Source organism: Plodia interpunctella, chromosome 4 (genome assembly GCF_027563975.2).
Source record: "Plodia interpunctella isolate USDA-ARS_2022_Savannah chromosome 4, ilPloInte3.2, whole genome shotgun sequence".
Taxonomy (NCBI): domain Eukaryota; kingdom Metazoa; phylum Arthropoda; class Insecta; order Lepidoptera; family Pyralidae; genus Plodia; species Plodia interpunctella.
Window position 1 is genome coordinate 3,666,315 of NC_071297.1, and position 23,598 is coordinate 3,689,912.

The 23,598-nt window shown below is 33.1% G+C and overlaps 1 protein-coding gene across 2 annotated transcripts in view; it reads left to right on the forward strand.

Annotated features, from left to right (window-relative positions):
• LOC128669424 (protein sax-3-like) overlaps window positions 1-23,598 on the forward strand; it is a 48,538-nt gene that overhangs the window by 16,280 nt on the left and 8,660 nt on the right. For both annotated transcript variants that reach the window (XM_053744251.2, XM_053744250.2), the window contains exons 2-3: window positions 16,913-17,052; window positions 23,127-23,453. In XM_053744251.2, coding sequence (XP_053600226.1) covers window positions 17,001-17,052; window positions 23,127-23,453 — 379 coding nt within the window. In that variant the 5' untranslated portion in view covers window positions 16,913-17,000. The remainder of the gene's footprint in view (window positions 1-16,912; window positions 17,053-23,126; window positions 23,454-23,598) is intronic.

Consider the following 23,598-nt stretch of genomic DNA (forward strand, 5'->3'; position numbering starts at 1 on the left):
ATTTTAGTGCGTCGTTCGATAATTTATGGTATGCATTGCACACACGCAGCCCTGCTTTTAGGGAGATGGGCTGGAATAACGATTTCGTGAGCAAATGTCACTTTAAATATGATAAGTGGCTGTTAACAAGGATATATACAGAAAGTAAACATATACACAAAGTAGAAAAATTACGGCTAAATAATTTATTTATAAATGATGACGATTATAATCAATGCATTAATACAACAGCGTGTTAAGAATAAGAAGAACAAAACATAAATTTCATTGTAAAGTTGCTTTCGACTGAGACGCGTCAAATATTTAAAGACTTAACAAGGCCATTAATACGTGAAATGTTGGACCAATTTGTACTCAAATTATTTGTCGAGAGGCACCATTCCGAAAATCGTTTCCAGATTTAGCGGGAAGGGTTCCGTCGTGGTTCGCCTGTTGTGTTCAACAAACTTCGCCGAGCAATAGAAGCGGCAATTAATTTTATTGTTACGTAATGTTTTGGAAATGTAATAAATATTTAATACATTTGGCTCATAATGAATTTCGTGGATATTTTGTCACTTGTTAGTTAGTAAAGTACCGTATACAATAATATAGAAACATAAGAATTAGTATTTAAACCTCGTGACGACTTGGTGGATTTAATGAAATTTTATATACAATTAAGCTAAAAGATTAAATTGCCCAAATATACACAATAAATCTACGGAAGCAGTGTTTTTTACACTTTCACCAAAACTAGAAATTTCGTGATATAGCTTAAAAATATTATGCTAGCCATAAAAAAGATACAAGATAAGAAAGTAACTAAATCTTCATAAAAATAAATAACTTTATTGCAAAGCTGAGTACAATATCGGGCAATGTCACGGAAGACGCAATGAGGTGTGAGCGTCGCGCAGCTGCCGCGTTTTGGTAATGACACACTGCACTGTCATCTTTCTATGCTTTGTCCTACTGCTTTTAGCAAAATGTATTATTAGCTGCACTTATTATATTAAATTTATAGATAGGGTGTGAGTGATTATAGTTCTCTTAATTTGGTTAAGTGAATATAGGTTACTGTGTATTTGAGCTTTATATTGAAGAAGGTTATACAGACTCCGAATACCACATTTAATTAAATTAAGTCCATCAGCATTTATATCTATCTTTCTTCTGACGTAATAACAATCTAGTGATTATGTTTATTTTATTGTGGTAGTTGTGGTCACTACTTGCTAAGGGTATCATGATTTGTCAAATGATATACACGAACAATACAGACAAGAAAAGTTGCTTATGGAATTGAAACATTTTTAAATACAGGATCGTCTTTGATCTTAAACTAATTATGAACGAAACTCAAATTTGATAAAAAAAGTTCAAGATGGAAATCTTGAACGGGCCTTTTTGCCGCGTCTATTCATAGTTCTGTCTGTGTCTTTCCCGCCGGGAATAGAACAGTAAGTTGTGTATATAAATTAGCTGTCAGGGCGCTAATCGTTCAGGCCGCGATGAAACTTTAGAGTCCATCAGTGGTTGTCTAAAAGGCCAGGCAAGAATAGATACTCAATAACCCGTAGTTTATTTTGTTATCCTTTTAGCAATACCCCCGGGAGAATCGTTATTTTTAACGAACTGCATTTGTTTGTAAGAGATCAATGCGTAATCTATGCTGTCTGGCTTGTTGGGTTTTCATATATGGATGTTTATAACGTCGTACGGAAGTTGTTAGTTATAATGTGAACAAGATCAGAGCTATGTGCATGTCAAAGTTATGACGTGAGGAGCAACAAATCGCACAGAAAACGCAATGTATTTACTTAAACAATTTTGTAAATCGAGTTAAATATGATCTATATTCGTGCGGCCTATTATTCTTATTGATATATTTTAGTTTCCGTATTTATTTATCCCTTTATGTTCATATTATTATGTGGAAACTTATAGATGATTAAAATAAGTACAAGGGCTTCTTATTTCAAATAAAATTATTGTCTCATTTTGGTAACTTCGGGCAGGTATGAATTATTATGCCTATTATTGTGATTACTAAAAATCATTACCCATTTTCGATTTCGTATCTGGAGCAAAAACAAACGGAAGCCTGCAATATATCCCCTCGGAGATTCACACGGTTTACCCAAAAATGGAATTCGGGGACAATGGCCACAATTACACGTTCATAAAGATGAGCCAACGGGACAGGATAGCAATAAAATTTCGCCACACAATACGGCCATAATTAGAATTAACTGTCTCATTCCACCCACATCCGATCGCCATCGTTTTGACGGGAGCCTGGATCTGATCTGCTCTGTGTCTCTTAATGGTGACATATTGTCTTTTCATTGGTTTATTCCTTCACTAATGTTTGCTACTTATCTTCCGCAGTTAGCGTAGCTTTGTCTTGAAACATTGCACATTACTTATTCTAGTTCGTTTATTTAAGAAACTATCAATCCATGAATATTAGAGGTATAAAAGCGAAAGTCTGTCTTTCTGTCTGTTCCACTTTCACGGCTAAACCGCTGGACCGATTTTGATGAAATTGGTATGCATGTAGTTATAGACTCCCGTTAAAGGTTCTCGTTCAAACATATACGATTATTTTTTCAAAAATCAACCCCCAAATGACTATGATCGGGGTGAAAATACACGCGGGTGAAGCCGCGGGTAAAAGCTAGTTGATTATAGATGGACTATAATTTGTTTGTTTGTAATAACTTTATTGCACGAAAATAAGTACATTAATTAAAATTAATTTTAGCATTTATAAGGCATAACGCATTCATATTTTCCATTATTGTATATAAGGTATATGTACCTTACATACAATAATGTATAATTTTTTTTGTTAGAAGATGAAACTATATCCTCTTGCTATGAAATAAAAAAGGTATCGTAACTGACACATGGTTAATATCAGCATCAGTTAATTCATACAAAAAATGTTGCGAGTTCGCATGTTTAAATTTCAAAGACACAAAAATGCGGTTTTTCATAAACCATTCAATCATTTAACAGCAGCTGTTATTGCGTTACTTTTCTTACAAGGGTCAATATAAGAACTTTTTGTTTAACCAATTAAGACTTCCTGTTATAGAAATTAACGAATTATTCTCAGACACTCTTCATTTTGAAGGATTTAGAGGAATTTATGTTGAAAGGGCGAACAGAGAGCATATTGTATCGGGTTTTAGTCACAATGGTCCATTGTACAGTACTTACCGTTTCACTTCATAACTAAATTTTGAACATTTCTATTTTATAACTACTGTTTGTTTTGGACGTTATAATATAATAAAGTAATGAGGTTTCGTACAAATGAATGGAAACTGTGTTTGAATTAATTCGTGCCAGGCTTTTGTTTGAATGAGAAACTATTGATTGTGTTATGTAAATAAATTAAAACGACTTCATATATATCTTTTTTTAATCGACGTTAAAAAACTTACTTTGCTGGTTCAGCGACCCAAAGAGGATCATGGCCTCCGTTATTAGAATTATCCGCACTAAACATATTAGAATCATATTCATATACGAAAAGGTATAAATAAAAACGAGCAGCCAAGTTTCTCATTATTTAAACATGGAACTAAATTCATTAAAGAAATGAATGAAACAATACTTCATTCAATTGAGCAAGTAAATGTCTGTAGGTAGAAACCATTTGATAGTTATTAAATTCGAACATCACCGGACATGATTTTTGAAACAAAACAGTCATATACTTCCGCGCTAACGGCTTCAATTGCTTCACAAAACTAAACAGTAAAATGCAAATGCGTTGTAATTAGTTGTGCCATAAAATATGGTGGTCGATTCAGCTATAAATAACGTAATGGAATCTCCCAACACCGAATTCATAAAGCATTCGTTGTGAAACCCGAGCCCTGAATATTAAACAGATTTGATTACGTTCTGAAACATTTTTTGTGTCACATCGTAAAGTTGGGAAAAGTTTCCCAATATTCGTTATTCTAGTAAATACTCGTAAGTAGCTGTAATATATTTATGGAAGTTAATTTCATAATTACTAGAAATAAATGGGCTTTTGATTTTTCTGTCAATATTTTACTTTATGGATAATCTTTATGGATTTTCTGTTAATTTTGAGGAAAATATTGACACGTCAAAATATTGCATCTATAAAATAATTTATATATTTTATGATTACTTTTTAATAATCCAATAGCTGTAATTTATGTTTCAGTATTCCTCGAAGATTGCCTAGTGGAATGCTTCCGCCGTTTGCAACAATTTGGCACTTAAATGAAGTTTGAATAATATAAATAAATACATAAGCACTACCTATTACATGTTGATTAAAAACACTAGGTACCTGTAGCCTGCTCACGATAATATTGATATTAGTTTTACAATCAAAACAAAATCAATGCTCTCCGATTTATTCAGTTGAAAATGTTGCCACTATTTTAATGTTAAAATCACAGTGGCAACACAAATGCTTTTGTTCACATTCTTGTTATTAATGTCTCTTGCATTATTTATATTTTAATTGGGGAAGCTGCATTCATTAAACATACGTAATTATAAACATACCCTGATAGATTTTTAATGAACACTGTTAAATCATTATTACAATTCCCATTTGCATAATATTATTTTAACGAAAATACTCTTTATTTATCTAAAAAAACATAAAGTCGTTTTCCTTTGTGACATTACGAAATAAAATAGTTTGTATCGCTATCAAACATTTTTATTAGCCATACGTTTGTCGGTTGTCTGTCGTATTTCACCTTATGCTAATAAAGCTAATAAATATCGGATTTTACTTAAAGTATTATCAGAAACACTATAGCAGGGCACGGCTATCAATCAAACCTTTTGAAATTCAATCTGTACTTTTAGACCCTCCAATTAAGCATAATTTAAGATAAGCCTTTAATTTTTACGTCTCCGGTGGGCTCGAGAAAATGTAATAAGCCGATCATTAGCTACAGTTTAGTCAATTTTTATACCTTTTGTTTAAAACACATCGTATTTTTCAAAAAGTATACATAATACATGAGGTATCGGGCGCCTCATAGCAATTATGTGTAATAAATCTCAAGTTAGATCAACAGCTGGAGCTTCAATATTTTTTGAATCACTTGCACGTTTTTTGAATAAAATTTCAGGTAAAATTCAATGATCGAACTCAATTTAGTCAGTTAAGCACCACTTCGGTGACCTAAAAACAGTCGGCCATCGCCGTTATCTTCCGAAATAAATGACCAATTAAACAATCTAATTCATTTCGGTCGGGTCCCGGTGCTTGACGGGGTGGAAGCATAAATCAACATGCCGTCGAGTGGCGATAAACATTTTGTGACCAACCCAGGTGATAAAAAATGTCCTCTTTTTGGACACTGGCCGCAAAGAGCTTTGGAAAGGGTGACATTTTTTTAGTAGTAGGTAGCTCCTTAATTGTTACTATGGCTACCCTTTAAACATCCCTGGCAACAAAAAACTCTCCTAAATAAATTACCCTAACGAGGCGATGTGAGGCGCAAAAACTAGTAGGTAGCGGGCGTAATTGATTTTAATGTAACTTTGATAATAGATTCTTGAAAGCGTCGACACTTGTATAAATATACCTGATGGCACATGTCTACACATTAAGCACTAACTAATGGGGTAAGCAAATAAAGATGCGCGCACTTGTACGTATTAAAGAGCTACAATGCTACCGCGATGCGGATAAGAGGGTCAATATTTTGATAGCGCGTGTGGTTCGATGGCAGCATGTGGTCAAACATTGTGCAAGAGGCAGCCACACTGTAGCCATAGCTTTAGGCTGGAGTTTAATCGCTAAAGCACGATAATGGCTTACCGGCGTCCTATATAAACGACCAAAGCGGTAACACAGCGCGATGTGTACTATGTTTAATCTATGTTGTTGCCGTAATTTTTTATACATGCACAGCGTCACATTAAGTTATGCAGCGTGTCGTCGCTTAGGATGCTGAGTTAGGCAAAACAAATGTAGCGGCTTTCGTTACGGTCACGCCATGCGTCACAGGAACCGGCGCAGGCCTAAAATAGCCAGTCGGGATGAATCAGGCGCTAACTCGAGACATTCCTGAAGATCAAAGGCATTCGCAGAATACTACTTTTTTGGTGTAAATGTTAATTGCATGTTTTGCGATTGAGTAGTCTTTATACAGGATACTGTTGCAATGCATGTTAACATAATTACTTACCTACCAACTACCACTTTGTCTCTATTTTTAAAAGATTTTTAAATTTTTAAATAGCACATGTCTGTAATGTCTATTACCCCACACTAAGGTGTAATTTTAAATAATTACCAAATCACAAATATTTGGTAGGTAGGTACCTAATATTTTAATTTCCACGGAATATTCGATTTTTTGAAATTTTACGAAATGTAACAGCAAATTATGCTAATAACATCATGAGATTGTAAACTGAAACAATGTGCACGAATACTATATTCTGATAAAGATTCTGATTCTAATTAAGTTTGAGATGAAGAATTAAAAGAAGTAATGACTTGGAAATGTCGACGTTTCTCACACTATTTGTTATTGCAGACCCAGAGATCGGACAGACATCAACATTTTCTTGGACAAAAAAATAGTTACTGTTAAAAATTCTGAACACAAGCTCTGTTTACTGAACTATATGTTCTAATTAAAGAAAAAATAATAATCACAAACGTAAAAGGAGTTGTTAGTTAATCATTAGAAAATATATACTTAGGTTGATCTTAAAGAAAAAAATCCTAAGGAATTGTATTAAAAGATGTTATTGACTTCTCGTATTGTACCGATAACAGAATTAAAAACAATATCGTCCATTGTTATGCTCTTGTAAGCACGTATTGTTTGATAAATAACAGTTTTCCATTTAGACATAACAAATTAAATGAAAAAAATTTAAACAAAGAACACAAATATGGTCGAATGTACAAAAATATTTCGACGAAACTAAACATTTTTATAAAAATATATTTGACGTTTTTATTTCCGGGATTTCAATCGTACGAATCGAATTAAATACAATTTTGTTCTTGTTTATATATTTCGTTTTAAGTTTCAGGCTAGTATTTTAATTACATATATCTTATCTTTAATTCAAATCTATACGCGGCAATCTTTGAAAACGCTAGGTTATATTGGAAAACTGCAATTTCACCGTTATTTCCGCGCCATAAAGATCCATGGGTATCTAGATATGAAGAAGCTATAGAAGTACGGTCGACTAACTGGACTTGTACATCTTCTTTACGCGTGGATGAAAATAAATTTTGCTTACCATGACAAAGATTTCACATATTAATTTTGATTTATTTCAGAATTGCTATATTTTAATCTGAGAGAAAGTAACAGATATATAAACCTACCTGAAGTTTGCTACTTTGCTTATCCACCATTTGTGAAACACAACACTATCTGTGCGATATGATACGTAGGCTATATATATAATAGTAAGCGGTGAAACAGGACCTAAATGTACAAATTCATAATAAAGACAACGTGTAACGTTTATTAGTTAACCTCAATAGACTTTTCGTTCAGCGGGAATGTACCAGGATTGACCTTTTAACTAGTTAGTTAAAATAGTAGTTAGTTATAGTTATAACATTAACTTTGAGATAATCTCTAAAGGTTATCGATTATTGAGTTGACATGAACAATAACTGTTTTGTTTAACTCAATTCATACTTAGTTATGTGGCATTCAATGGCATATTGTTATCGAAACAGAGCACAAAGCTTTGTCTTGTATCTAAAATGTATACTAAATGCTAATTAATTTAATATGAATAAGTATGAATTGACACTGGGACGTGTTGTCACATTTACAATTGGGCTATTTATTTACTACACTTCATAGAAATTAAAAAAAAAACAAAGAACTTTAAAAAACAAAAAAAATGTTTTCGATATTTCTTACATTCACAACCGTGAAACAAAATCAATAAGCAGGTTTCATTCTAGAGACAAAAATATATTGTCCCTAGGGCTTGCATTGAAGTCGGTGCCACTATCATATTATTAAAAAATATTAATACTAGCTGCGCCCCGGATCTTCGCTCCCGTGGGATTTTCGGAATAAAAAGCACCCAATATGTTTTCCAAGTTATATTCTACCCTTAAACCAAATTTCATAATAAATCCGTCCAGTAGATTGATTTTGCGTGGAAGCGTAGAAAACATACACACATACATCCTAATAAACTTTCGCATTTATAATATTAGTACGAAGTAGGAGACTACCTAAGTACAACTGACTAACCTGACCGTGATACAATAAAATCGTTTTAATTGTATTCATTAAAGAGCTCTCAGTCCTTCATAAATCGGAGTCCACTTCAATAGATTTAAAAATTGAAAATTAAATATTGATCAATAAGTAATTGTGAAAACGTTACAGGCGTAATCTCTTTGTGTGATTTATACGATTCAGTTTCATAAGTTAATAGATTAGTACCTAGTTTAAGTCGGTTAACTTAAATTACTAATCATTTAACTTATATAGTAACTTTATAATTAAAGTAGGTAGGTAGGTACGTGATGATATCATAGGAGTTTCAAATTCATGGATATTGTCAATAAATTATTAGAACACTTGTTAATATGTTTATCACCGTAACCTGCCGGCCGTTATTTGATACAATGTTGTTTTAAAGACATTCGAAGCGTAATTTACTGTTCGTCTAGTTAGTAAATTAAGTCATAAATATATTTTTATGTTCTTGCATAACTCGCCGCGTTCTGTAAGTTAGACGGAAGACTTGTAACATAAACTAAAATTTTGCTCTTTGAAAGTCAGAAATAGAGGTGTCAAAACCTTTATTTGTAGCATCAAAGTGGGAAATATTTATAATGCGCTTAGTTTTGACTTCGTGTCGCTACTGCTTGCTGTATCAATATTTTATTGGAGCATTGTTATTTGAAGTAGTATTAAGTAAGACACAATACAATTTTTGGTTTTAGATGTGTCTATAAAAACATCTGAATTTGTTTAAAATTAAATAGTTTTCCTATCTACTTTATATATTCCTATATACTTTATTTTAACATTACTACAATATTTGCTTATCCAATACAAAATGTATGTATCTTATTCGCGATAGTCTTAATCAAAAACGCTCGCGACTTATAATAATTTTAGAAGAAAAAAAAACTTTTTTATGTTGAACTAAAAAAAAATTAAGAAATAGTAGTAATCTGTTTTGGTTCGGCCAGCTGTATATTATGATATACATTTCGACATAATAAGTAGCCGTATGATGTGTCAAAAGCTTGGAAGTGCTAATAAAACCCACCGATAAATATGTATTTCGTTCATAAAGCCACTCCATCGACAATTGTGAAAACTCACGAGCAGTAATAATAAAATATCATTGTAGGCTCTAAATATCATAATAAAAGCCCAGGTGTTACAAAAGTACAGTCTACAGTAATTCACGCTGTATTATCCTGTATGCGGTGGCATTAGGAGTGAATTCGCTATGATTTTGGTGGGATGTGCTGGTTGTTGTACTTCGCTCGGTTTTATCCCGTCGATACGAGCCGTGCGAACATCTTGTCACAATAAGTCGGGGGTGTAACTTGCGGATACTTTATGAGTGATGTAAGTTATTGTGTTTTTGTGGATATTGCCAACATACTTCGCTATTGAGACAATCTATCAATGCAATAAAATAAAATAAAAATAAACTTTTTTTTTTCTCCACAACAATACAGATTTCTAGACTATACTATAACTAAAACATTGTAATTGATCTGCTGTGGAGAACTGGTGCTTGAACTAGGTATCCAATGGAACCTATCATACAGGACACCACCACAATGCAACACTGCCAGTAAGTGATTCATATATATCATCCTAAATTGAATTGAGAATTTTTGTTTTTTACCATAAAGTTATTTTTCTTGTGAAGTCAAGAAGAAATCGATATTTTTTTCTTCTTTTTATTATTATAGGTATGTGATATCATGTCTTTATAAAAACAATATTTATCCGCCATAATAAAATAAAAAACTTTTTTATATTCAATCTTCTATCACTTTGAAAACTTCACATAAGTATTCAAATTTAGTAATTAGATGTATTACTATACATACAATATAATGGATATAATATATTTTTTAGTTTGTATATGATTTTATTTAATGAAAACTCCAATATCAATGCTGAATAGCCTAAAATAAATACGTATCGTCACTATTCATCCCATGTATTGTATTTGAAATCCTAACCTTCAAAACCTCAACAAAATTCTCAGCTTTGAGGCACCGCTTCCGTCGAGCACAATAGATGCATGCAAACTTAGTGAAATGGGTAAAAATAATCCTCTACCCGGGTCCAATACATCACGCAAACTGTCAGTGGCCACCGCACGAACAAAAATATACCATTGTGAACGACGGGACGCTTTGTTCAAAAGTTTTGTAAAAACTTGCGCAATTTTGGCAATACACGCACGACGCGACAAAAGCCTTAAGCCGCGATAATCTGACGATTTTGCGTCTATTCTCTTTTCTTATCTGAAACTCTATTAAAATAGTCTATCAGTCTATTCTTTTCGGTAAAGGTGCCAAGCTGGATGATTTCATTTTCAAAAGGTTTTTAGCCATGATTTGGGTTTTTTCTGAATACGTTCATGTTAATTTCGGGTAAATGTTGATTTTACCCAGGAACATGAATCGTTTAAACAGTATACAAAAATTCGATGTAATTTTTAGTTGGTAAACAAGTACATAGGTAATTTTGATGATAAATTGGATTTGATATCTATAACATATTTTTGAAACTAATGTGTCACAAAAATATGAAATTGGTAATTACTTGAAAGATTCTCTGATTGTCTAAATCTATTTCAACGATCGAATAATAAGTAGGTAATCGAAATACACACTCGATTGAACAACTCGTTCCCAAATTGGAAACACTTAGCTTGTCATCGCGCTTCGCAATTAATCAATTTAAATGTAGAACACTCATATTTAAAAAGGTCTAGCGATCAATCGTTCTCTGTGTGGGTCTCACGGGCGCCGGCGCAGCCATGCCTAGAAGCCCCGTCTAAATAAACATTATTCAAAATGCATGTTTTCATTTATTTTTATAATACACCCACGTTTTGAAAACTACCGCGTGTGATCTCCATATAAGAAGTGGTTTCGTGAGAGCTTCCTGCATCATGTTTGTCATAATTCATGATCGACATGATCATAAAGTAAAAATAATACAGAAATTTGTTGTACAGCTCACAGCCTCGATTAACAATTATAACAAATCTTACGGCTCATAGATGAGAGGATAAATGCTAAAGACATTGTTGAAGGCATATAGACAAATCGATAATAATAATATAATTAATTACTATGTATCTGATCAAGAGATCAGATTCTGATATCCGGTCAAATAAAAATTTAGTTAATTTGTTCAATCAGTTGTACCAGGGCGGCGGCAGTGGGCTCGTCATATGACGTATTTTAGTCATAGTTTGTGATTAAAATTGTTGTTAATATAGGGTTACAGTAGCTATAACCAATGAAAGTAGCTGAGAGATTAATATTTTTTAAGGAGAGAATAAATAAGTTTGTGACATACACTTCTGCACTGTGGCTGATTTATGACGTAAGAAATTTACACTCGCCTTATACGTTTATGTATTTAGTGACAGTAATACCAAAAATGACTAGCGAAATATTTTCTTTAGCACACCCTAATAATAATACAAGTTTATTAATATTAACCAGTTCCGTACATAATCATGTAATGCCCACAAGCTTTGACGAGGCCAGTAATGTGAAAAATAAACATTTTGAAGCGCAGAGCTTAGTTCGTTTGCTAAAGTTATCTCCAGCCGGGCCTTGAGAGTCGTCATGTCAACAAAGAATTAAACTCTCAAGTGTCACACTACAATTCTAATGACACTTATGTTGACACAAAGTTTTGTAGTAATTTGATAAACGTTATGTTTACTTTTATAGAGAAAGTCAACGCGAAGATTTAAATTCTTTAAAGTTTAATCGACAATCATTCAACAGTTACATAAATTATAAGATAATACACTTCCTGGTGTTAACTGTAAAGAAAACGTTTCCCCATTTTTTAATAAAGCTTGCTTCAAAACTTTGTGTCAAATATCACGAATATGCACGTGTAATTCCTGCATTAAATAAAACAATTGAACAATAAATAATATAAAAACTCACCACATACCCTTCAAATAAACCTTCCATAATTCGAAGAACTTTATGAAGTTCGGTGCGCCAAAGGCTCACTGACGTTGCTTTGTTTCAACACTGTGATGCATTTTAGGTTCACTCCCTTTGTTACCTATTTCTTTAGAGAACACCTTGTTTTTTTCTCAATTTGGCATATCATCTTACCTCTACTCAATATATATTTGTTTATTTTTTATTTATTTATTTATTTTATATATAACTTATATCCAAGAGATTTTGTCCTCCTAACTATAGGACTTTAAAAAAACAGCTAACAAATAGGTTTAGTAATATAGTTCATTGTATTTTAAATATATGTTGAATGAAATTTGGCTCAATGTAAGAGTAGAGAATATTATAACCCAACTGTAGCGCATATACTTTTTTATAGGAATAATTCATCTTCCTTCATTCGTGTTGGTATCACACAAGCACAATTAAGTCTAGACAGTTTTGACTTAGCAATACCGATCAGACAATGGATCCAAGCGGAACAATATTCCATTTACCCCGTCGTCATACAAGTGGCTATAAATTATAAACTTAACCTTGGCCGCGATGTTTTGGTTAAGATTTAACTAGCATATGTGGGTCGTGAGAACAGCTTTAATAGTCCCGTTGGTTACAGTAAGTGCTTGTTTATTTAAACAACCTTAAACAATCAATGCAGTTAGTTAACCCCCAGCCCACAAAGATTAATGAAGGATGAAATAATTACGTGCGTTTATTAATATTACCACCAGAAGTCGTGCCTGAGTTCGAGTGTAGAAGACGTAAGTTCAATTAAGTTTTTGAAATCTTTGGCTTATCAAAATTAGAAATGTTATGAAATATTTTGTTGGAAAAATGAGATCATTTAAATTTAGACTAGTAAATAGTCACAATAGTAAATCAACATAGCTATTGAAGTTTGAAATGGATGCGAAAAAATAAGGTGTAAGGTGTAAGTAAAGATTTCATTTCAGATTTAATTAACATTGCAGCTTCTCTTCATAATAGTTGAAGTGACTTCTGCTATCAGTAGACATATTAATAACACAACCTATACTGATTCAGTTTTATACATATTTTGTTCAAAACATTATTGCGCAAAAATCACATGTACAGCATTCTAGCAGTCAACCATTGGACTAAACAGTGATAGTTTATCGAATCGAATGCAAATCTCGGTCATCTATAACAGCCATTGTCATTTAATTGAAAACCAATGGTTGTAATATGCATAATTTCAATAATTCCAGTGATTTCCGATTCGATTTCCTATACGTCGACTTCATTAGCATTATCCAGGGTAATAGGCAACTAATAATCTGAATTGGACCGAAATATTCGTAAATCTATTTGTCTATTTCGACATTCTGAACAGTGTAGGTTCACACCTATCGCAACCTAACGTGTTAGTGATGTGATAAAGAGCTACCTTTGACATGGAAATTGTATGTATATTTGAATGACCAATAGTGAGCGAGAAAGATATATCACTGAACAGCGTTAAAAATGAAAACGGTAAAAAATATTCTTGTGTTATAAAAATGATCTTGTTTACATATGACAGTCTACCACAGAACATAAATAAACTGACAGACTTATTGTAGTCTTTAGTTTATCCCTATTCCTTGACTGACTTTGAGAATGACTTTCAAATATAGCCAGCACGGGCAGAAGAACTTATAAAAGTCAGTCAAGAAATACGGAACCCTAAAAGGGCTATCTATCTCTTAGGCGAAAGACTGACAATCTATTACCATTTCAAAGTTTTAATTTGACCAATAAGGCCATTTTCGAGTAGCCTTATCGAGTTAATGTGGTGTTTTTTGTAAAATATATGTCCTGATATAATTATTACATAATCTGATGTAAATAGAAAATTTGTTCTCGATTCCAAACAAAATTTACCAATAACCAGATTTAGTCTGGCTTTATATTTGCGCAAAAGATGTTATCTTTTAGTATCCTATTTGTGTCACAGCATTTATGACCACAGGAAACGCTTCCCTTTTGCAACATTGTCATAAACGCATGAATTTCCGTTATCATTATAATAATTTTTAAACAGGGTTTATTGGTTATAATCCGGGTTTATTTATAACACTGGACACAGGGATATCTTATCTCAGCAACCGCGGCTCTTAATAAGGAAACAGTTTTATCAGGACCGAAGAAAGTTTACGCTAATAAGGGCTATTCAGGTTTTGTTTGAATTTGTTTATGACAGCAACTAGCACTTTCTAAGGCCTCCATAAGCATCTTCTTAGAATTTTTTTTAACTAATATCCTCTTGAATCTTATCACATAAAACAAAATAGATGTATTTTAGGCTGATTTTGTAATTTGCATTAAATGCAACGTTTCCATTTATAGGTAATAGCACCTATTTAATATAATTATTTTATACGTATCATTGCTTGTTATCATTTCTTTACTTTAATAAATGTGCGTGAAGATAACAAATATCTATATTATTTTCTTCAATATCACCAATGAGTTAAAAATAACCTCTTCAGCTTTACCATAATGATGTTTTAGCTTCTAGGCATAAACTTGTTCGTAATAAATAAAATAATAATTACAGCTCTTCACCTAACTTTTTCGATGATATGCCTAATAACATTGAGTGAGTCGATAGGATAGGATTATGACATCACAATAATGATAGACAAGCATCACTATCACCCACTCTTCAATCACGGAAGTCCTCGTCAAGAGTGGTTAAAATTTCAACTAGTCAAGTGTTAAATCGGGGTCATGCTGACCATAGAACCAATCATCTCATATAGAAGGGTTACAATAAGCGTTATCAAATATACTACCCGCAGTTTTTGAATCCACTTACGCGTGTTTTGTAAACTAACTCGACTCTATTTGAAGGGTTGTATGGTTGTTCCAAATTTGAAATAACGCATTTTGTTTATTTTTAATTAACAATTTTTTTCCAGACAGCCATATCACATGTCATTCCAATATTAAACTGTCAATTTCAATTCATTGTATTGGTTTCAATATTTGTTAAGAAAAAATAAGTGTATAATTTGCTGAAGTAGTGGTTTATTTTGGCTTTGATGTCGTAATACACATTCAAATAAAATGAACTACGAGAACACGTGTTCGTTTCATTTTAATGTTGAAAACATGAAAGTTTCTCAACGCCTCTAAATAATTCTGATGAAACGTTAATCCTTTTTAATAAAGTGTCAAATTAATAAGCTTTTAAGAGGGACGACATAAAGTTTATTTTAGAAGAGTTGCAATAATTCCGAGAAGCGTAAGTAAGACAAGTTTAAGAGTTTGAAATCTCGATTTGACAGATGTTTATGGTCGCCTCAGTAATCCAAATAAAATAAATACTGTCAACTGTCAAGTTGTTTACATTATTGCAACGCGAGAAGTGTTGATTTGAAGACGCGACGCTACGGTAGTCTTCTGTTTATTTGTTCAATTATGTTTGGGAATATTAGTTACGGAAATTTCATTGTAACAATATGAAATTTTGAAATTTTGCATTTCATTTAATTTAAGGGTTCTCTTGGTGTCTTTATACTGTACTAGCGGCCCGTCCCGGCTTCAGTGGGGTAAAAACCTAATAAATTATACCCTTAAACCTTCCTCAGGAATCACTCTATCTATTGGTGAAAACCGCATGAAAATCCGTGCAATAGTTTAATATGAGTTTTTTGCGAATAGACAGACAGACGTATTAGAGGACTTTGTTTTATAAATGTAAGGATTGTCATCAGTAAAAATCAGTAAAGTTCTCTATGTCTTTCATACCGCCATAGTGTGTCGGAGCCCAGGTTTCGCTCTCCTATATTTTATCTTCCACTTAGCATAGTCTTCGTCTCTAGTTGTCAGACCATTGATATACACAACACATCGGCATATATACTTATTTCATTCATCCTATATCAAACTCTAATTTAAATTCATATACGAAAATACTTCATTTAGACCCGTTTATATAAACTTTAAAACAAATACTGAATTTATCGCATTGCTGCAAATAAATAGCTCAAATAAAATTTCGTTTCAAGCGGTAAAAATGTTTCGTTCAACTGGAACTATGAAAACATTTCTTCTTAAATTGCCGGACACCGTAGCACGTGTGGATAAAGGCTGCCTCGACGATGTGATTCCGGGCCCAGCCAGAGTGTAGCCCTCGTTACGTATTATTAAATAAAGGAAAGGGTTTTATTAAATTCAACCTAAAACGAAAACTAGATTAGCGAGGTCCGCAAACGAGGAACAACTTCACGGAATATTTGGATATCGTTCGTGGAAACTCATAGGATTGAATGAAAATATTTTTGTTATTTTATTACCAATGGATGCGCGTGTTTGCGTTCCAAATTAGAATTTTTTGAAAAATAAAAATCAGTATTTTTTTTATTTTATAATTTTTGTTGAACTAATCAAATATTAGATTCAATATAACATATTTATTTACCGAGATTTGAACACATATTTACAACAAGTGATCTTCACAGATTAATATCAATATATATCTTCGACAAAATGTCACACATGTTAGACAATATTAGACTCATTCTTTTACAGTATCTTAATTGCTAACACTGGGGTCAGATTTTATTCAAGTCGTCGAAAGGCATCTGACTTGACTTTTACGACTTTTAAATAACTAAAAAAGACAGAGTATTATTTTTCATAAAATAGTTTTTGAAAATAGCATTTATTGATGTGCTTCATTGTTTTTTGTTACAGATGAAAAAGAAAAGATTAAGCAATGAAAAAGTACCTCAAGTTCAAATTGAAGATAACATCCCGATGAAAATGTGGTAGAGACGCCGATATGGACACGTTGAGTGTGGTGACATCTCTGCTAAGTCTCATCTTCTACCTCAGTAAGTATTTTTTTAATAATCTTATCGATGTAACAAGGTACGTACAATTTCCACCTTTTGATCTTGCTTTTATAAGAAATATTTTTTTAATCACCTAATACTTATTTTATTCGTTCCTCCAAATTACCTTTGAAGATACTAATAATTCACTACAAATTCATAAAAATTCTGTTTAAATATAATCACTACCAATCAATCATATAATTACTACCTAATTTATCTCCCTTATCGTTGTTTGTACCCGGATACATTTGAAGCTGTGACGCCCAAAGCCCAGGGCTCGCGGATAAATTAAAGTAAAATTTTGTGCAATTAATATAATTTTTTTGGCTTCGTATTCATACCTACGATATCTATGGGAGGATATGGAGTGGTCCTATTCTAGGGCGGGACCACACGTCGCAACTATTAGCTAATTTAACTTAAAGATACTGCTAGTGATTACTTTTTTGTGATAAGTTCTATTAAACAAATTTCGCCGTTTCTATTCGTCCAACGAAGATGTGAATTTATAAGATTTATAAGAGTGAGATGTTTTGATATCACCACAGCAATGATTGATGGAACCAAAAGTGGACCCAATAAAAAAGGCAATATAAATTTAGCTATGATCTGTATGAAACGCCACAATTTTATGTCAACTGTCGCAACGCAGATCTCGGTATTTGGGGCGTAAAATTTATGATATATTTTATGTTTACTACCGACGGTGATAACCATATGATGCTATTTAATCGAGTTATTTACCTTTACCTATAAAACGGTGTAGTATATAACGTCTCCGTGTCTTTTAAATCACATGAAGATCAGGATGGTGGATCCAACTGATAAGAGTCCGAATCACCAAATAATAACTATTAAATAATACAAATTATATTCAGTTAAACTAGCTTATAAAATAACTTATAAATTAATAATACCTAGAGATAGCCCTATAGTAGGTATTATTACACAATGTTAACTAGTTTTCCTTCATGGAACATAAATTTACAATTAATCTTTAATCAAAATCTTTGGTGACAATTTCAGGATATGATTTCAATCTCCATAAAGTTCATAAAACTTATGTTCATCAAACATCAATCGAAAGCAAATTTTCAATATCATAAGACCCTCTTCTACTATAAGGATAAAATAATTTAAATTAACAAACTTTTATCCCTCGTTTTATTTATCCAAAAAATGTCCCCATGTTTATGCCCAACTAAGAATTAATTCTTCCGCTCAAACTTACTTACTCCTTAGCGCAATAAAGTATAAAAATAAACGGCGATGGCAGAGTTCAACCAGTGCTAATAGCTCGGAATTCACCCTCGTGGGGTGGATTCCCCCACACTATTAGATATTTAGTGCCTTGCGGTACCATCTTAGATTTCTTGCTTCACTTACAGACGCGAAAATAACCATGTCATTCGAACGATATGGGGCTAATTTGTCAATGGTACGACGAGGGGTAGTGTCGCTAGTCAAATTTTAAATTTAAAACAAGAGCTTCTTCAGTGTCTGTAATATTACGTAAGTACTATATCCAAATACGATACAGAAATGAATAAAAATTTATCCAATTTTTGGTGTTAAAAAAAGTAGTATCTATAAACTATATTAATATTTACAATAAACGTTCCCTTTTTAAAATTTCCATTATGACATGGAATTATGATGTACAGATATAAAAATTAAAATTTTCATATAATTCATATAGCTTCGTAACTACGCCTGAAATCAGGCAAAATTAAATGTATTTGATATTTGAAATGCTTTCATTAAGTAACATTTTATTTCCAGTTACATTCTGTATATTTAGCAACGTCAAAAAGCTCTTTTTCTGCAATACTGAATAATCTCGCCTGTCACTTCTCCAGTCTCTTTAGTTCGCTTGTTATTTTAGTTTTTACCAGTCGCGCAATCTGCTCTGATATTAAAAGAAGGCGTCCTCACAAAAAATATAAAGTAAATTTCAAAACAGCACAACGTTGAATAAAAACAACGAACTCGACTGATTCAGTCACTGAGGATTTTATTATAACTAACCTTTTTATAAAGCGTACAATTTTGTTATGGAGATTTTAGTGTTGTAAGAACCATGTCTAACAAATAAACAGCGTTAAACGACTCCCAGGGGCGTACTGCATAGTAGAAAGCGTAACTTATTGACACTACTCATTAGGATAACAAAACACACATGCGTAAATTTAGTCCCACATCTGCGTATAGCATATATTTCACAATCAAAGTGGCACATCCCAAAAAACTACAATATCTGGACAACTTCAGTCCCCCAGCTGACAAAATAACTTGGGTTGAATTATTTTATACTGTGGTCGCATGCGTTGGTTTACAAAAAATAGAGCTGGCACCCCAGGCGGTTATCAAAGCGTAAAGAAGTTAAGCTAATGTTAAACGACGCCTATCTTTTGTGCCTAATGCGTGATGGATGCTGCGTAAAATGTTGTAAAAAGGAATAATAAAAATAAACAGAGTCAATCGCTCGGGGCGGTTTACAATAGGCACTAGCACAGTGCACGTCATTGTATTAAAGAAGGAATTGAAAAATGGACCGATATCTCGAATCTTGATTTAACTATGACTTTTATGAATACGGCGCGCATTCGACCCTTGTGTCGAAATAAGACATTTATGCGTTCGAAATTTAAAACGTGTAATTTAGAGTTTTTGACGGAAGTGTTTCTGACTACGCAGGTATTATAACTCTTTACGTCCATAGCGCAGTTTTTTGTTTATTATATGTTTAAATCAGATAAAGTAGTCTTAAATATAGATGTTAGTTGTTCCGCTAATATCAATGGTATCGCGAAGGGACATCGCCGAAAACGTTTTATGCCGACATCATTTCAAAAGCTCTCCGATCAGATAGCTTTCAGTTTGCAAACTTAGTTATTTTTTTATTTTACTTTGTAAGCTCCCGTGCACGCATCTCTGAAGTGGTGTAATCTTTTGGAAGTAATTCTATCAAGCTTATCTGATCTTGTTAAGTTATATTACTTTTTCTAACGGAGATAATTTTTTTTAAATCGCATTATAAATATTGCATGTTATAGTTTATTGCCACGTAAAAGTGAATAAAAATGGAGCTTATCCACTAGGCCTTAAAATCAGGTAAAATCATTTTGCTTAAAAGGCCCAAGTCAAGAGAGCTTCAACTACTAGTGATCCCATGATCACTAGTAGTTGAAGCCCTCTATGACATGAAGAAAGACAAAAATAAAATATTATTACTAGTTTATCACATAACACATATAGAAAGGCGAATTAAATTAATTTAGGATTAGGTAAAGGTCATGGGAAACGTGCGAAGTGTATATAGAAAAATATTTTTCCGTCAAAATACAAGGAAATTTCCTATGTTATTTTAAACATAAAGTAAATAACTATAGACGTGCAACGTGGAGGCTAAGATTAGCAGTATCATAGTAGATGTTATTCCATCTGCCCACGCGCCAAGTCACAACAAAGAAAAAGAAACGACACAACTGTCACCAACGTCTTTCCGCAAACTACATCGAAATGGCTACAACTTTCAACTGTTTTCCGTTTTTAAATTATCTACTTTATTTCGACAACATAGAGATCAGTATTCTATAATTAAACTTTTTATTTCAATCAGAAGTCCTGTTGCCCTCATTCCTAGCAGGTACGGCGGCCCTATGAAAGATGACACTGTGTCAACAATTTGTCCCTTCATGCATTAGAAGAACGCCTTACAAGACAAACATTGAGCACGAAAATCATATTAAACTAATCCATACGTCTGTTGGAGCCCAAACGGCTAATTCTTAGCACATGTGCGAAGGAGCGCGTTCCGTTTTTTGCACCATAAAACCTAAGTGCTATTTCATTAACCGTGACATTTGTCTGTGTTTGAACTATCATCTGTAAATATAAGGCGGCAGTTTCACGACTCATTGCAAGTATATTATTAAATGCAACAACATAATGTTCTTAATAATCGTAGAAATGAGCGTATACCTTTTCAACTTCAGTGAGTTCGAAATTTTAATTAGAGTTTTGCACTCGGAGCAATCTGAACAAGCTCAATTAAGTCAAAAATGTCGCGACAACTACATTGCTAGTAATAACGCCATTGGCTTCAAATTGCAAGAGGGTCCCCGAATTGAACACGTGTTCGAAATTTGGAAAATCATGATTACCTCCTAAGGGAGCCAATCACGGCCATTAGAATTAGATATTCGAAATTTAAACGCCTATCAAGTTGCATGGGGTGATAGTTACAGACACAGAAGACGATCGCATGATTAGATGTGACGTACCTAATTTGATTTTTCTACAAGATAGATACGCACGATCAAAGATTATTTTATGACTAATCCGTGTTTGATCTTGATTCATATCGCAATGCCAGGTTTGTGTTAAACTAGAAAATAATCTGTGGATCAAAGCGAACCCACTTAACACGACCATAAACCTACATTTCCGTGCGAAGTGAGAGCAGCCAAATGTTTGGTCTAAAGATTTCCAAGGGCTACACGTTAAAAATATACAGTTGCTGCAATATATACGACCTGGTCTGCGAGCAAACTTAAATGGGAAACCCGTGTCCTCATAACCGATTTTTTATTTATTTTTTTCTTGCGACGCGTGTCAACATGTGCCAGTAAATTAGCAGGGGACGAAAGTCACCCTCGCAAACTTTTTTTAACAAAGACATTTGAACAATAGAACGTAACTACTCTGACGCAAGTCGAAATCACTCCCTTTGCCATCGGCGTGGGCGATTGTGAGATTCCCAGCAATGCTACACTTGGATTTGGTCCGTTAATCTTCATTATTATTGTTAGCATGGCTTTTTTATCTTAATCCTTGTATTACAATTGTGTTTATTTATCATCAGCATTATCTAAGCCACAAGAATGAGCTATATATTATGAATAGAATGCACCAGTTAAATTTATTCGCATAAATGCTTTCAAACAATGCTTTACATTATATTTGTATCATAACATACAATATTTGTCGCAGTATCAGAAAATGATATTTTCCGCCAAATATCGAATATAATCGATGCGGCTATAACGCACAACTATCCAATAAAGTTACGTTTTATGCGCGATAAACTAACGTATCGAGATCAACATAAACTATATTTTATGTCCTTTCCAATCTGCTAAATCTTACTTCTATCTATATTCGCCTGCATGGCATTGTTTATGAGTATGACAGATAATTTATTATTATCATTTGTGCAGTCTATGCAAGGTCTCGTTTTTGTCATCCATGGGTGCAATCTTTTTTTGTTAGATTTATCTTAAATGGTTCGGTTGAATCCATAAATATCACTTTGTATCCCAACATTCTCAATTTATTTCATGAATAAGTTTGAAAATAGCCATTTAAATTTTTGTTTATAAGAACATTTTTTAAGTACCCAAATTGGGTTAAATAACATAGATCAAAAACCGGGTTTTGTACACAAAAATCGAATGATAGCAAATCGAATGGAGATTCAATTATAGATTAGCCCTTGTATCGTACCGCATTCTCAACGTCGGAACACGTGAATAAATAAACACAATTACTCCATACAAAGAATAATCCTTATTGATTTTATTACAAAAAAAAACGTGTCTAAAATGAGTCACAAACCATTTTCGAAGGTTTATTTCGCAAATACCGGACACCGAATCGAATTTTTTTCGCTGATCGATTTTTACTTCGCAACAATAATAGCGCACACAACAATAGACATACATCAATTCAAGTGTCAAAAACTAACATCTGCGCGTATCGTTGTAAACAGAGTAAAATAGTACAGGGGTCTACCAGCATCCTTTGGGGTACCCTTCAGCAAGCCTGTGTTTATGGCTCATTATTATTGTGTGCCGCTTTAGAGTAGCTGCAAATGACATACTCCACCTATTATTAAAATAAACCGTAGCCCACTAAAGTCTTTGTTAGGTAAATTTAAAATAAAGCAGGAAATTGCAGTCGGCAGTATGCTTTTGATTAAAAGCAGCCTGGCAAAACCTCTTGAATTTATGAAGTAATTATATTACCCCGCAATATTTATGTAAGTAATAATGATATTTTGTCAACAGATCTAGTGGAAGGAGGACTTAGCGATGATTCAATGAGCGGGGAGGCTCCTTACATTATAGAGCAGCCTCTAGACGTAACCGTCGCTCGTCACCAACCAGCTACGTTGAACTGTCGAGCTGGAGGCTCACCTCCCCCTAACATAAAATGGTACAAAGGAGGGACCCTAGTTGTATCTGATACGCACAGAAGTTTGTTGCCTGCTGGCGATCTGTTTTTTCTGAGGGCTACACATGGCAGAGCCCATTCAGATGCTGGAGTATATTGGTGTGAAGCAACGAATCAGTATGGTACAGCGAGAAGCAGAAACGTCAGTTTACACGTTGCAGGTAAATTACATTGCATATTTCATTTGATTTACATCTGAAAATTACAACAGCACATTCAAGAATTATCACCTCTGAATAGTCGATCAAATTTTTATTTATTTAAGTAGATTGAGTAAATAAACATTATAATTATAATTATATTTAG